Genomic DNA, 17176 nt, shown 5'->3' with positions numbered 1-17176 from the left:
ATCTGTAGATAGTCTGAAAACTTGAAAGGCCTTCTTTTCAAGTCATATCTTCTGAATCACAAGTCAGAGTGCACTCTTCTAAAATCAATTTCCTTGTATCTGTGCTGAACTCTAACAAAATAATCTGATTTGCACCCTGGTAGTTTCCTCATCCTCCTAATTCACCAACTTTACTTATTCAAGCATCAGCCCAGATGTACGAGTGCATTACAGCCCAGTGCATTACTGAGATGGAGAGGGTATATCACTGGCTAAATCAGAGACTATCAATGAACAGAGAAAGCTGGGAGGAAATAATGATGGAACAGCAACATCAGCTCAAAGGCGGAAGAAACTATTTTCCTCAGCTGAGGAGCATAAGAACCAAGATCTCCAATACCCAGTCTTTAAGAGATTTAGAGTATCCAATTATTTTTTTCCAATTCAGGGGCAATTTAGCGTGGCCAATCCATCTAAGCTGCACATCTTTGTGTTGTGGGGGTAAAACCCACGCAAACACGGGGAGAATGTGCAAACTCCACACGGACAGTGACCCGGGGCTGGGATTTGAACCCAGGTCCTCAGTGCCGTAGACAACAATGCAAACCACTGTGCCACCGTGCTGCCTCTTTAAGAGATTAATGATGTGTAAGAATAGACCTGCAGACAAACTCCTTTTGTGTTGTAGATGGTGGATAAATTGAAGGAATCTACAACCTGCATTTGCAATACAATGCTGGAGGTATGGCATGACGTGAGGATCACCTTGGCAACTGTTGCATGCCTAGGAAATCAATGAAGCCAAGGGGCTGGTTTAGCTCACTGGGCTAAATCGCTGGCTTTTAAAGCAGACCAAGCAAGCCAGCAGCACGATTCGATTCCCATACCAGCCTCCCCGGACAGGCGCCAGAATGTGGCGACTAGGGGCTTTTCACAGTAACTTCATTGAAGCCTACTCGTGACAATAAGCGATTTTCATTTCATTTTCATTTTCAAGCCTTAACATGTCATGAAGAGGCTCTAAGGATAGTTATCCCATCCAGAGTGGCAGCAGGGACTTAAGTATGTGCCCTGAACATTCCCGTACCAGCCTCCCCGAACAGGCGCCGGAATGTGGCGACTAGGGGCTTTTCACAGTAACTTCATTGAAGCTTACTCGTGACAATAAGCAACTTTCTTTCATTATAGTTGACAAGATAAGCGGTGAAAAAGCTGGCTATGACTTAAGAAAAATGTAGCAACAAAAGAAAAAAATATAATTGCTCAAAATGCATTTGAAAAGAAAATCATCCAATATTTAGAGTTGAGAGTGATTTTCCTGACTTCAAGGCAGCACTTATGTGACTGCGGCATCAAGGAGCGCGAGTAAAATGGGAAGTCAACAGAAAGCAGAGGAAAATCTCTTCACTGGCTGTAGTCATACCTAACAAAAAGGAAGACGGTTGCAATGGTTGGAGGCCAATCATCTCCGCTCCAGGAGATCATTGCAGGAGTTTCACAGGCCCAATGCTTCATTAATGACCATCCTCCGGTCTGAAGTGGGGATGTTCACTGATGGTTTTATCGTGTCAGTTCCATTTGTAATGAAGCAGTCTGTTACCCACATGTCGCAAGATCTGGAACTGATACGATAAAACCATCAGTAAACATCCTCACTTCAGACCTGAGGATGGTCATATCACATCATGAAGCAGTCTGCACCTGTATGTCGCACTATCTGGACAACATTCAGGCATGGGATGATAAAAGACAAATAGCATTCATTCCACCAATGTGACATTCAATGGCAACATCGTTGTTGAATTCCCCACTGTCAACATCCCAGGACTCATCATTGACCAGAAACTTAATTGAACCTCCCCCTGGGAGGGTAAATCAGGAAGTAATTCACTATCCATCATCATGAAATCTTATGGATGGCGCCTGTCCGGGGAGGCTGGTACGGGAATCGAACTGTGCTGCTGGCCTGCTTTAAAAGCCAGCGATTTAGCCCAGTGAGCTAAACCAGCCCCTTGGCTTCATTGATTTCCTAGGCATGCAACAGTTGCCAAGGTGATCCTCACGTCATGCCATACCTCCAGCATTGTATTGCAAATGCAGGTTGTAGATTCCTTCAATTTATCCACCATCTACAACACAAAAGGAGTTTGTCTGCAGGTCTATTCTTACACATCATTAATCTCTTAAAGAGGACTATTGGGCTGCCCGATAGGGAGGTCCTGTGGGCAGCCACCCCTTCACATCACAAAGCAACCCCCCGCATCGCAATGCAGCCCCCCATCCCCAGGTTATCTGGGTGCCCCCCCACTTCCCCCAAGTACAGGGTGATCCAACCCGACCCCCCCACAGGGACCCCCTTAATAGGGAGATTCCCTCAGGGACCCCTTAGTTTGAGGGACCCCCACAGGTACCTCCTAAATGGAGGGACCGCCCACAAATCCCCAGAAAAAAGACCTCTATCTGGAAGCTAGAGAGCTGTCCAGACAGGGGCAGTGACCAAAATTATGGTTGTAACACTTACCTGGAGGCATGCTAAATTGCCCCTTAATTGGAAAAAATGAATTGGGTAATCTAACTGTTCTGATGTATCCTGTCTGGCTTGTTCCTATGTTTGCTATAACTCTTGTTCTCTTCTGTTCCTGTTTTGCGCTAATATTTGTTTGGTTACTTTGTTGCATCTGTTGTAAAACATTGAAAAACCCAATAGAAAATATATATGTATAAAAAAACAAACAGCTCACAATCACCTCAACTGGGGATGGGAAATAAATGTTGGCCTTATCTGTGGTGCCCATGTCCCATCAATGAATAACACAATAATTGAATTAATTGTTGAATTTTTTAATGTCTAAAATAAGAATTTACACAATAAATATTCAAACAAATTACATATTTAAAATTAACATATTTACCTATTGAATTGTGATTAGTCTTTGAATGCCTTATTACTTTTTAGCCTCAGCTGAACTAAAATGTCCCAGGTCAACTAGATAACCCTGCCCCCAGGCAGTTGGAGGATTACCAAAAATATCTGTCTTCAGAGAGTGTTATTTTCCCAGCATGCATCTGCTGCTTTCTGAATTGAAGCTGAAATATGTCTGCACTCCTTCTGTGAGGATTTGAGTTTCTCTCAATATTTCAAAAGGCGTTGAAACAAACTGGTGATACATCACGCAGATCTTTATTTTGGGTACGTCTCAGGATAACATTATCATTCACTGCTCTTTTTATTATAGTCCACTCACAGATACTTATTTAAAAAAAATATTTTTTATTCTCCTCCTTTTTCACATTTTCTCACAAACTTACACCCGCCAATAATAAACAATAATCAGTAACAAATGCAATGTCAATCCCCATATCAATAACAACAATCCCATCCTCCCACCAAACCCCCAAACATTAGCCCGCATGTTAACATAAACAAAAAAAAGGAATCAGGAATCACCCACAGTCACCATTAACACATACAGTCCCCTCCCCTCAACTCTCTCAACCCTCACCCTCTAATGCTCGATGTAATCCAATTCTCGAAAGTGCATAAAATAATGCCCATGAATTGTAGATCCCTCCATCCTTCCCCTCAGTTCAAATTTGACCTTCTCAAGGGCCAAGAGTTCCAGCAGGTCCCCCTGCCAAGCCAGGACACATGGGTGGAGAGGTTGATCTTCACCCCAACAGGATCCGCCTTTGGGCGATCAAAGAGGTGAAGGCTACAACATCTGCCTCTTCACCCGTTTTCAACCCCGGCTGGTCCGACACCCCGAATATGGCCTCTCGAGGGCCCGGGACCAGTTTTACATGCATCACTTTACAGATTTCCCTAAAAACCTCCTTCCAGTAATCCTCCAGCTTTGGACAGGACCAATACATATGAACATGGTTTGCGGGACACCCCCCCCCCCCCTCCCTCCCCACCGTGATGTTCACACACACCTTCTACCCCCTCAAAGAGCCGGTTCATCCTCGCCCTTGTGAGGTGTGCTCTATATATCACCTTCAGCTGTATCAGCCCCAACCTCGCACACGAAGTGGAGGTGTCACCCTCAGGAGCACCTAACACCAGAAACCCTCCTCCATACCCTCTCCCAACTCTTCCTCCCACTTTGTCTTGATCCCTTCCAGCGGTGCCTTTTCCTCTTGCAAAATAGCCCTGTAAACTGCTGACACTACCCCCTTCTCCAGTCCCCCTGTCGTCAGCACCTTCTCCAGCAATGTAGAAGCCGGCTCCACCGGGAAGCTCTGTATCTCCTTTCTGCCAAAGTCTCAAACCTGCATGTATCTAAATATTTCCCCCTGTTCTCGCCCATACTTTGCTCCCAGCTCCTGCAAACCGGCCCCCAAGAAACAAATCTTTTAGTGTCCTAATTCCTTTCTCCTCCCATCTCCGAAAATTTCCATCCCACTTCCCTGGCTCAAATCTATGGTTCCCCTGAATCGTTATTTCCCTTGATCCTGACCCCAACCCGAAGTGCTGGCGAAACTGCCTCCAAATTCTCAACGAAGCTATTACTATTGGACACCCTGAGTATTTCCTCGGGGCTGTCGGAAGCGGCGCTGTTGTGAGCGCCTTCAATCCCGACCCCCTGCACAAACTCTCCACCATTCTGACCCAGTGGGAGTCAACCCCTCTGACCCAGCTCTGTACCTTCTCCACCCCACTCACAGATACTTTTTCTTTTAAATTTAGAGTACCCAATTAATTTTTTCCAATTAAGGGGCAATTTAGCATGGCCAATCCACCTACCCTGCATATCTTTGGGTTGTGGGGGCGAAACCCATGCAAACACGGGGAGAATGTGCAAACTCCACACAGACAGTGACCCAGAGCCGGGATCACACCTGGGACTTTGGCACTGTGAGGCAGCGCCCTGCGCCATCATGCTGTCCCCCCACGCAAGGATACTTAATCACTGTGATTAATACATCAGGAAAAATTATTTATTGAGAAAGCAATTTTTTTTTGCAATTGAAAGACTGTAGGAGACTTCAGTTTGTTGTTTCAAGTGATTTTGACCCATTAGAAAATTAGCAAATGTCTGCTAATTGACTGCTATATTTGTCATTCAGTATATTCCTCTTCATTTTAATTTAAAATTTTGTTTAAAATTCATTCTCTCAAGGGAAATCTTTTGGGATTATAAATCTTTTAAAAAAATATCTGGACCATGTGGAAAATGCATCACGCATTAAAGAAGTTGCAAAATGGAAACAGGCAATTTGGCAAAAAAAAAGTCTGGGTTGGCATTTATTCTCCAGCTAAGCAACCCCATCCTGATCCCACATCCCCCAAAACCTTTTTCTTGATCCACTATTTCGATTTAACCTTCAAAGTCAATATAGTTTCTGCCTCTATCAAGGTTTTCAAAAGAGAATTGGGTAATTATCTGGAAAATCAAATTGCAGAGCCATGGGGAAAAGGCAGGTGAGTGGGAATAAGTGAGCTGATCTTGTAGAGACCAGCATGATGAGCTGAATGGTCTCATTCTGCACTGTAATTATTCTATGATTCTATTGCTGGGAGTGATATCCACAGCCTTTGGGGAATTTTCTGAAGTCAGCTTCTGTCAACGGGGAGAATGTGCAAACTCCACACGGACAGTGACCCAGAGCCGGGATCGAACCTGGGACCTCGGCACCGTGAGGCATCAGGGCTAACAAAAACAGCGTCTTCCCCGCTGTTACCAGATTCCTAAACGGCCCTCTTATGGACTGACCCGATTAATACTACGCTCCTGTATGTTTCCCCTGATGCCGGTGTCTTATGCATTTACATTGTGCACCTTGTGTTGTCCTATTATGTACATATTTTTATTTTCATCTGCTAAATGATCGGTTGAGCTGCTGGCAGAAAAATACTTTTCACTGTTCCTCAGCACACGTGACAATAAACAAATCCAAATCCACAAATCCAATATGTTGAAAGTCAGCAGGCAATTGTTGTTCAAACTGCTGGTTGTTTATTGATGTGCAACACTTTAAAGAAATGAGCAACATAAAACAGAAAATGCTGCAGTCTAGTCAAGATCTGTAGATGACTTAACTATTTCTGGTGCGGACCTTTATTCCGAACTGGAGGGTCTGCACTGGAAATATTAATCAATGTAGTCTTTTCAGATTGTGCCCCCCCGGATTCCAACATTTTCTGTTTCCTAAATTGCTGAGTCGACTTGACGGTATGGCGCCCGAGCTGCCAACTTCTCGCAGTGTCTTTGTCGCCGACATGGCAATGTTGTCGGGGGGGCTGCATCAAGCTGTGCCTGCTGCGTTTTCAGACGCTCGTTTTGATTTTCGTCTCCTCGACTTGCCAAGTTCGACTTCACCCCGAAGCTGAGGCCGCCGGTGGCTGCGGGATTGAGCCGGGATGGTGTTGTGAGCCGAGCGGTTTGCTCTGGCTCGAGCTGTCGTCGTTACCCGCTGCCCAAGCAACGGGGGACGAGACTGCAAGCAGGTAGTCTGCTACCGGCGGACATCACAATAATACGCTGCTTCCTAACCATCTCCTCCGGGAATGGGTGCAGCTCTGAATTCTTTGCAACGCTCTTAATGCAGAAGTGAGAGTGCGCAGACAAGTTGTGTGTGGGAACCCCGCCGCCGCCGCCCTGATTTGCAGCGACCGTTGCTGCCGGCTGGCCGCCTCCGACTCTTCCCCTCGCGCTGTCCGTGGCCGCCCAATCAGGGTCAGGCCTGTCGGCGCACGCGCACTGCGCCGCCTCAGAGGGAGGGGGGGCTGGGTGGGTGTCAAACATGGCTGAGCTTTTCCAGGGAGGAAAATGTTGAGATTCCCTCTGCCTCGAGCCCCGAAATCGGTGAAGAAATGGCGAGGCTGGCCGATTACTTCGTGGTTGTCGGTTACGATACCGAAAAGACGGGTGAGTGCGCCTTTTTAAAGGGGGACGACAAGGCTTGTGAGGGACGTCGCGTTGGGCATGTGTGTGTCCATCTCGCCTCGGCTGGCGAGAGAGTTCTTTTTAGGCCGTGATTGCCTGCAGAGCAGCTGAGCGGTTCCTGTGGGAAGAGGGTGGAAACTGAACTTCTTTGTTATTAAATTATAAGCTGGTGATAGTGACTAATGTAGAACTGCCCTGACCGTTTCAGTGCATTGCTTCTGGTGCATTTTTGCGTGCAGTTGATTTAATTAATTGAACCTTTCAAAATAGGGAAATAAACAAATCTGTTGTCTTGTTCTGAGTGACTAATTATTGACGTAAAGAGTGACTTTGTTGAGACAGGCACATGTTTGTTTTTGTAAATACGTCAGAGCCTTGAGTTACTCTTATTTTTCCTTAATATTACTGGAGAACATTGCTGGTAAAATGCTATTGGTTTTAGTAATGCAGGCAGTACAACAATATAATTCAGTTCTACAAAATAAGTTAATGGCAGAGGAAGAAGTTACACCACAAAAAAAAATCCTAAAGTTTGTGATTTATGTTATCCAACAAGAAACACGACTGGAACCTCTAGGATTTCCCTCCTTCCAAATTGTACCATACTGCTGTGTCAGCAGTCTTTTACTGACATCTAATGATTACACAGCCAGCTGTTGGAATTCCACACTGACACAGCAATCCTCTATGAACAGAGCAACCTGTTAAATACAGGATATATCAATCTCTGTTTAATTTAATTTATTTACTTGTTGTCACAAAGCTTTTACTCAATCCCTTAGGATGATGTATCGTAAATTCTTTAAAAATATTCTGTGCATGAAGATAATGCTTTCAATCTTGAATTTAATTTGAAATATTACAATTTAACAGATAATCTTTGAAAACATAATTCATACTCTTTGAAAACATAATTCACAAAAGGTTAATTTCATTGATTAGAAGCAGAGATGTTGGCAATGCCTGTGTTGTCAGTATCTGAAAGAGAAAGATAGGTTAACTGTTAAGCTGGGACACTTCAACAGCACTCAAGAATTGTTTCAGATTACAGGGAATCATTATTTATTTTTTATCTCTAAATGTTGCTAGAAATTGTCTACAGAAACAAAATAAGTTAAAGTGTTAGCTTTATTTTCTATGGAAATCCAGCAGATGCTTGTTAAGCAAAATCATTAATTTCTCTTTTAAATTTTCAAATATTTTGTTGGCTTCCATATTAAAATGCTTTACAGTATTTTGAAAAAGTTTTTAAAAAATTGAATGGGAACACAGTCTTACCCTTTAAGTTTAATTTGAATATGTTTCTCGTGTGTTTCAACCAGACAGTAAAAATGGCTGCAAGAAACTTGGTTAGGTGGATTTCTATCCCGATGCTGTTGAACAGATTCTAAGCTTTTTTTGACATGTCTTAGACTATGGAAATTTGAATACAAATAGCTCATACATACGGGATAAAAAATGGATTAAAAATTAATTATCTTAATTTTTGGGTGGTAGAATTTGGGAATTTAATTCCCTGACCTATTTGCAATCCATGACTTTTTTTTGGAAAACATCTTATTTATTTGTTATGTTTTCTGCTCATTCACAGCCTAGTTCTTTTTATGAGCGTTCAAATATTCCTGATTGTCATTTAGAAAATCTCAAAAAAAACATTTTGGTGGATGTGTCCTTTTTGTCTTTGGAAAAAGAAGCATTGTCCTAGTTCCAGGCACAATATGTTAGATTATTTATAACCAGGAAAAAATATATCCTGATGCAAGCCAGGACATTTTAAAGGAAATATTACAAGGCAACTGCAGTATTTATTTCCATTCTCAACATCTGAAGACTTGAGATGAATACATTCTTGTTAAGCAAGGGAAGCAAACGATAGGGAGCAAAAAAGTTGAGGTATAGTTTAGCTGGTTTAGCACAGGGCTAAATCGCAGGCTTTGAAAGCAGACCAAGGCAGGCCAGCAGCATGGTTCAATTCCCGTACCAGCCTCCCCGAACAGGCACTGGAATGTGGCAACTAGGGGCTTTTCACAGTAACTTCATTTGAAGCCTACTTGTGACAATAAGGGATTTTCATAGATGAACCATGATGTAATAGAATCATGAAACATATTCAAGGAGAACTGAATGGTCCACTTATTGAATTCCTTTATATGATGAACATGTACAGAATTGGTACTTTTAAATTGCTAACATCCAGATAAACCCACACAATTCACTTCTCAAACTGTTTTATCATTAAAACCACACAGCATCATTTGGAAATTTTTGTGAATTATGCAATGGGCGCACGGTAGCACAGTGGTTAGCACTGTTGCTTCACAATACCAGGGACCTGGGTTTGATTCCCATCTTGGGTCACTGTCTGTGTGGAGTCTGCACATTCCCCCCATGTCTGCGTGGGTATCCTCTGGGTGCTCTGGTTTCCTCCCACATCTGCTTGTTAGGTGAATTGGATATTCTGAATTGTAATTGTAATATTTCTGAATTCTCCCGAATTCAGTGCACACAGTAACTTCATTGCAGTGTTAATGTAAAGCTACTTGTGACACTAATAAAGATTATTATTATTAACTGGTATCAACTTTTTTGAAAAAAAAAGTTGTATCATAGTTATTATCAAGTAACTGGACATCCATCTTTATTCTTGGAAGATGCTGGTCCATTTATTGTCCATTCCTAGTGGCCACATGAGTATTCTACACCTGAATGGCTTACAAGGTCAGCACACATGTCATTTAAAATGAGCTGTGCAAAGTGGATGACAGTTACCTATAGACAATAACTTCCCTGAGGGACATTAGTGAATAGTTGGAATTTATACAACAATTTGAAAACTTTTCCGGTTATTTATTGCGTAAACTCACAACTTATCATTTATTGAATTCAGTTTTGTACTTTATTGCAGTCAAATTTGAACTTTCAACCTCTGGGTTGCAAGTCACATACTGTCGTGTTACAAATGCCAGCTCTATACACTCTTAGAATTTTACTTCAGTTGATTTCAGGAATAAATATGAAAAAGTAGGTCAATTGTTATTGTAATTCATCTATTATTTCATGGTCGGAAACAGATGTTTAGGAATTTTGTGTCATACTTGTTTTAATTCCAATTTTGGGATTTATTTCAATATTTGGGAGATTTAGAAGAGTTTGTACAAACACCACAGTGCAAAATAAAAGTAACAATGCATGTAATAGATATTGTAGGTACATTGTCATCATTCAACACCTATTATGCTCTGAACGTCTGGAAGTTGGTGGTACCCTGGTTTATGTTTTTCCTTACACAGATGTATTTACTGGCCTCCACACTGATTTTATGGATCAAAAGCAAGAAGTTATCTTTTATTCATTCACGGGATGTGGACATCGCTGGAAAGCCAGCATTTATTGTCCATCCCTAATTTCCCTTGAAAGGACCACCATACTTACAGTAGTCAATGTTTGTAGTAAACTAAATCAAACAAAATGCTTAATTTATGATCTTATATAAATATTGGATTTTTGCACAAGCTACAAAAAATTCAGTTTATTCAGTGATTTTCTGAAAAACCTATTCGATACCGACCTTGGGTGACTGTCTGTGTGGAGTTTGCACATTCTCCCTGTGTTAGCGTGGTCTGTGTGCTCTGGTTTCCTCCCACAGTCCAAAGATGTGCAGGTTAGGTGGATTGACCAGGCTAAATTGCCCCTTGGTGTTGGATGGGGATAGGGTAGGGTAGTGGGCCCAGGTGGGGTGCTCTTTCGGATGGTCAGTGCAGACCTGATGGGCCGAATGGCCTCCTGCACTATAGGGATTCTGTGATTCATAAAAAGGGTACAGTACAATACAGAAGTGCTGCTATCCTAATATTTTTGGTACATTTAAAAATAAAAGGACTGTTCTTGGCTGCTGCACCAGTTGAGGGCTGGATCCGCAAACACACAAATCCCTGCTTTAAACCCCCCCCCCCCCCCCCCCCCCCCATCCGCGACAGCACTGTACACTGTAAAGTGTTTGTAAAATCTCCTTTATGATTAGCTCTGTTAATTAGACAGCTGGTTGTGATCCAGAGCGAGGCCAACAGCGCAGGGTTAAACTCCCGTACCGGCTGAGGTTATTCATGAAGGCCTTGCCTTCTCAACCTTGTCCCTCGCTTGTGGTGTGGCGATCTTAGGGTTAAATCATCACCAGGCAAGTCTTCCCCTCAAAGGGGAAATAGACTATGGTCATCTCGGACTTTATTTTAGTCTGCATGCAAACACCTCAGATCTATGCATAGAAGCCATAAAACCTGATGTTGCTTATTGTGGAACAGCAAGTCCGTGACTGTTTTTTAAATATTTGCTAACCATTCATGTTTTCCTGCTGCATTCCAAACCTGCTTGGTTCTGCACTCCTGGTATGGTGGGGTGGAGATCTCCTCAGATGTCACTGATAACTGACGTTTCAAACTAAAGGAAAATGGTTTGTATTTGGTTGTGAAATCTATGTTGGAGGTGGCAGAAATTACAGAAAATTATCTGTCATTTTAAATATGTTTAGTTGATGAAATTGGAAAACAAGTTTGTTATGCAAGGGTATTTCTTTTGCATTGTGATTAGTAAACATTTGATTTGTTTTTTATGCAGTTGTTTTGGGTGTAGACTAATTGGCACTATATAGCTAATTGTACATTTTAAAATGATTATAGCTGGTTTTAAGAGTTCATCTCAAAAGCAATGTAGTGCTCAAAAGCAGAAGTTGAGTTCTACAGTTCTGACCTAAAGAACCATATGTGAGGTTTTCTTGTCCTGTTATAATTTGCCCACAGAGATGGGGCTATACTCCTTTTCCAGAAATCTCTAACTGTAGCTATGATATTCATCTTGCAAGGAGCAAAAAACATTGGAGCAAATAAAATAACTTTAGCATCTGGGTCCTTTGTTCATTTTTTGTATTAGCAACACATGGAAATTGGAAAGACAGTTGGGGTGGGAAAACCATAAGAACATAGAAAATCAATGAGTTGGGAAGGACCAGTTGGTCGATCAAGCCTGCTCTGCACCATGATGGCTTAACCATTATGGCTAAACACACTTAATCGTCACACTCTACACTGCAACCATACAATACATGTAATCTCCTAGGAGAGTTTAGAAAAAAAGGGACAGAGAGGAAAAAATATGCTCATGATCAAAACAATTGTAAGAGTTAAGATGAACCGAACATAGCCGTAAAGACACTTATCTTCTGAAAGAGGCAGTCTCTGTCCAGTTAGGAACTTGTTCAGTTCAATTTTGCACACATACAGACTGAGCACCCACCAGACCAAAAACATGCCGGGAGACTTTAGCATAGTGGTAGTATTACTCCTCCGGTAATTCAGAAGCTGGATTAATGCTCTGGAGACTAGTTCTAATTTCGTAGCTAGGAAAATTTAAATCCCATCATTATTACATTCAACTAATAAAACTGGAAGAAAATATTACTCCAATAATAATGAAACTACTGGATTTTTGTTTAAGAACCCATCTGGTTCACTAATGCCTTCAGGAAAAGAAATTTGGCATTCTTACGTGGTCTGGCCTACATGTGACTCCACACCCACAGCAATATGGTTGACACTTAACTGCCCTCTAAAATGACTTATAAAGCCTACTTAAATGACTTGTAAAGCCACTCAAATAGCTATGATAAAATTGAAGATTAAAACTAGACGGATCATCCAGAATGGATCTAGGTATTGGAAACAACAAAGGTACATCTTCCCATTTCCCCTTTTGTGGGGCGGCTCAGTGATTAGCACTGCTGCATCACAGTGCCAGGGATCCGGATTCAATGCCTTGGGTGACTGATATGTGGAATTTGCACTTTCTCCCTGTATTCGGGTGGGTTCCCTCCGAGTACTCTGGTTTCCTCCCACAGTGCAAAGATGTATGGGTTAGGTGGATTGGCCATGCTAAATTGCCCCTTAGTGTCCAAAGATGTGCAGGTTAGGTGGAGATAGGGCAGGCAAATGGGCCTAGGTAGGGTAATCTTTCAGAGGGTCTGTGCAGACTCGATGGGCCGAATGGCATCCTTCTGCACTGTCAGAATTCTATTGTTATTTTCTATGGACACTTAAATTCCTTTGCTCTTCCACGGGTGCTTGCTTTTAACCATCATGAAAATATTTTTATTTTATAGAATTGTTCTTTTATTTGTCTCTCATTTGTACTTTATATACTTGTCTGCTGAATTTTGTCTACTTCTTGCATAAACCTTTTAGCTTGATACTGCCTCTTACCAGCAATGGAAGTATTTTATACTGGTATATCTTCTTGAGTTGAAAATAACAGGGTTCCCAATCGGCTCTGCAAAGTTCGCCTCACAAATATCTGGGGCCTTGTGTCAAAATTCGGAGAGCTGACCTGAGACTAGTTAAGCAACAGCCTGACGTAGCAGCCCAGACGGTTGCAAGACCATTCTTGGGTGTGGCCTTTTCCACCCGGAGGACAGACCCACCAGAGGTAGGGGTTGTAGTGGAGACTGTAAATCTGGGGCTCTAGACTCCATGAAGTCTCACGGCACCAGGTTAAACATGGGCAAGGAAATCTCTGCTGATTACCACCTGCTGCCATCCCACAACGATGAATTCGTGCTTCTCCATTTTGAACACCAGTTGAAGAATCAATGAGGATAGCAAAGGCACAATATACCCTGAGTACACAGAGGGATTCACTTCAGTGTCCATCACCAAAACATGTGCGCATGATTCGCTGGCCCCCGCCCACACCTCTCACACTCACCTGCTACCCCCTGAAAGAGCCCACTCATTCTCGCCCGGATCATATGCATCCTGTACACCACCTTAAATTGTATCTGGCTCATCCTTGCACAAGAGGAGGCCCCGTTTACCCTATGCAGTGCTTCACTCCGTACTCTCCAATTGATCTCCCCATCCAACTCTGCTTCCCATTTCTCCTTGACCTTCACTACCCGCTTGCCTCCCTGCTCCCCCAGCCACTTGTATATATCCCCAATTCTTTCCTCCCCTTACACATCCGGAAGCAACAGCCGCTCCAGCAGGGCGTATCCCGGCAAGCTAGGGAACCCCCTCCAGACCTTTTGCGCAAAGTCCCTAACCTGCAGATACTTGAACTCACTCCCTCTCGGCAGCTCTACCCTCTCCCTTAGCTCCTCCAGACTGGCGAACCCTTTCACCAAATACAGATCCCTCACCTTAACCAGCCCCACATCCCTCCACCTCCTGTATACACTGTACCATCCCCCCACCCGGCTCAAACCCATGATTCTCGCACAGCGGCATTGGCACTGACATCCCTTCCACCCTAAAATGCCCCCTCAACTGATTCCATATTTTCACTGTGGACTGCACCACCAGGGTCCTTGAATACCTACTCGGAGCCATTGGCAACACCGCCATCACCATAGCCCTCAAACTAACCCACTCTACCCCTTCTCCTTCCTACCACTGCCTCCCCTTGTCCACATTCGCCGCCCAATAATAGTGAAACAAGTTCGGCAACACCAATCCCCCTTTGCTGCCTCTGCCTCTTTAGCAGGGTCCTCCCCACCCTCAACACCTTCCCCGCCCATACAAAGTCAGAAATGATTGTGTCCTCTTTCCGAAAAAAGGCCTTTGGTATAAAGATCGGGAGAGCTTAACAAGAACCATGGCAGAATATTCATTTTCACCACTTAGACCCTCCCCGCCAGCGTTAAGTGCAATGTATCCAACCTCTTAAGATCCTCCCTAGGCTGCTCCACCAGCTTTGTTAAGTTCCACTTATGGAGCCCCGTCCAGTCCCTCGCTACCTGAATCCCAAAATACCTAAACCTATCCCTCGCTACCGTAAATGGCATCCCCCCAAAATTAGCCCGCTGTGCCAGCTCATTCACAGGGAATACCTCTCTTTTCTCTACATTCAGCTTGCACCCTGAGAACCCTCCAAACCTCCCCAGCAGGCCCATAATCCTTCCCGTACTCTCCAGTGGACTATATCTTCAACATGAGCACTTACCTGACAATGTGGAAGATCATTTAGTTCCATTCACAACTCTTCAGATACTGAAGCAGTCTGTGCCCACATACATACAGCAAGACCTGGACAGCAATCGGGTTGATAAGTGTTGCCATCTAGAAAGAGACCAATAATAGTTTAAAAAGAAGAAATACAAAATCTCAATTTACTATAGGATTAAAGTCACAATATTCTACAGTTTTTAAAATAAATATCTACCATATAATTAACAAAACACACACTAAATCCTCTAACTTTGTACTCTAACTTCAAGAACTAATGAATTAAAAGTATTAGGAGGCAAAAATAAAAAATATAAACTGCAGTAAATGACAGGTACAACTAAGCCAGATCTTATAAATTGACTCAGTTCATTCAGATTGTAGTGATCAAACTGTCTTCCTTGCGAGACATTTCAGCTCTGATCTTTGTTATGAGCCAGTCTGTTTCCCAGGTGACAGCAGTACCTGAATTCCATGGTCTTTATCAATGGCGCACATCTTCAGAACCTGCATAACTTGATTTGAATGCACTGGTACCTTGCTTCATTGTCTCCAGCAAGGTACTCCTCGAACCCCCATGGTCATGTCCATGTCAAGGATATGGAGACAATTCAGGCAGCATTTTAAGCTTAGAACTTGTATCGAGGATGGCCCCTACCTGTACTGATCAATTATTTGAGCCGTTGAGATTAGACGCCACATTTGGGGTGTGGGAAAGGAAGAGGCTTGAGAGATTCGGGAATTGTTTGTGTTCGGGGGTAAGGGGGGCAGCCAATCACACACAAGTTCTGGTCTTTCCCCAAACTGGGAAACATTTGAGTCTCCTTCTTGAGCACCACGTCAGCGATTCTTAATTTTCAGTTCAATTTCTTTCTGTTTTGAGTTGGGGTCTGCCTGAAAGCATCCAAATTACATTAAAAATATATATTTCCGAGCTTCAACAAATTCAAGGCAGCCCTCTACAAGAAGGAGGTGAAGTTTGGGCTACTGCACCTGGCACGTCTGGGTGACCTATGAAGGATGGGAATTATACTTTGACTTGGCGGAGGAGGCGGTAGATTTTGTTGGAGGCAATGGACTAGCAGGAGAAGGTAGACATTGAACTTTGGTGGAGATGCTGTGCTGTTCCTGTTAACTTCTGTTTGGGGCAATTTCTTTCTTTTTCGGCTTCAGGTTTGTTCTTTGCCCTTTGTTAAGGGATGGGGGATTGGTTTCTTTATTGTGGCGTGAGGAGGGGGTGTTTTTGGTTTGTTTGGACTGATGTTCGAGTGGGGGGAGGGGAATCAGCGAGGGCTAGGATGCTAGGCGTCATGGGCAGGGCTACTATGCTATCTGGGCGGGCTAGTTCTCGGAAGCGCAATGGGGGTGAGTGGAAGGTCAGTGGGGGGAAGGGGGCACGGGTTGTTGCGGGGGGGATGGGGGGAATACTGCTGACCGGGGAAGGGTAGTTAAAGTGCAAGGGGAGGAGGATCGATGATAGTGGGCACCGAGGGTGGGCCTGGGACACGGGGCGGAGGCTGGCCCAAGAGGAACTATGGTTGATGGGGGGGGGGGGGGGGGGGGGGGGGGGGAGAAGGGGTGCGGCGGCAGGCAGCAAGTGGTGTTGAATCACACCCTGCACTGGGTGGATTTATGAGTGAGCATGGGTGGGTGCCAGCGCCTGCAATGGAGGCTGGATGTGGGACTTTTAGCAGAGGAAGAGGTGTGTGAGCGCGTGAGGAAGGCCACCTGGGGTATGTCATTAACTACTACTGGGCGGCGAATATTGCGATGGTCAGGAAGTGGGTAATGGGGAGGGGTCAGTATTGGAGCAGGTGGAAGCGGCATAATGTAAGGACACGAGTTTGGGGTCACTGTTAACGGCACATCTGCCGTTCTCGCCAGCTCGGTACTCCACAAGCCCGGTAGTAGTAGCAGCCCTGTGGGTGTGGCGACAGCACTTGGGGTCAGAGTTGGTGTCGGCACCGATGTGTGGTAACCCAGGGATCGAGAGATTTGGGGATCTCTTTATTGATGAGGGTTTCCTGAGCTTGGAGGAGCTGGAGGAGGAGTTTGAGTTGCCAGGTAAGAATGGGTTCTGATATCTGCAGGTGAGGGATTGTTTGTTTTTTGCGGAGGCAGGTTTCGACCTTCCCGCGCCTGCCGCCCCAGGAGCTACAGGATAAGGTGGTGTTGAGAACAGGCGTAGGAGAGGGGAAGGTCTCAAAGATCTATAAGGAGTTGATGGAGTAGGAGGGAGCCCCGATAGGGAAGGTGAAGAGAAATTGGGAAGAAGAGCTGGGTGGGGAGTTGGAGGCCAGGTTATGGGAGGAGGCCCTG

General features: G+C 44.0%; 1 protein-coding gene across 2 annotated transcripts in view; it reads left to right on the top strand.

Moving 5' to 3' along the window:
- Positions 1-6707: 6707 nt before the first annotated feature.
- sbf2 (SET binding factor 2) overlaps positions 6708-17176 on the top strand; it is a 725521-nt gene continuing 715052 nt past the window's right edge. For both annotated transcript variants that reach the window (XM_038808179.1, XM_038808177.1), the window contains exon 1: positions 6708-6851. In XM_038808179.1, coding sequence (XP_038664107.1) covers positions 6797-6851 — 55 coding nt within the window. In that variant the 5' untranslated portion in view covers positions 6708-6796. The remainder of the gene's footprint in view (positions 6852-17176) is intronic.

The sequence above is a fragment of the Scyliorhinus canicula genome, chromosome 9 (genome assembly GCF_902713615.1).
Source record: "Scyliorhinus canicula chromosome 9, sScyCan1.1, whole genome shotgun sequence".
Classification (NCBI taxonomy): Eukaryota; Metazoa; Chordata; class Chondrichthyes; order Carcharhiniformes; family Scyliorhinidae; genus Scyliorhinus; species Scyliorhinus canicula.
Note: the sequence above shows the minus strand (reverse complement) of the source record. Positions and strands in the feature narration are given on the sequence as shown.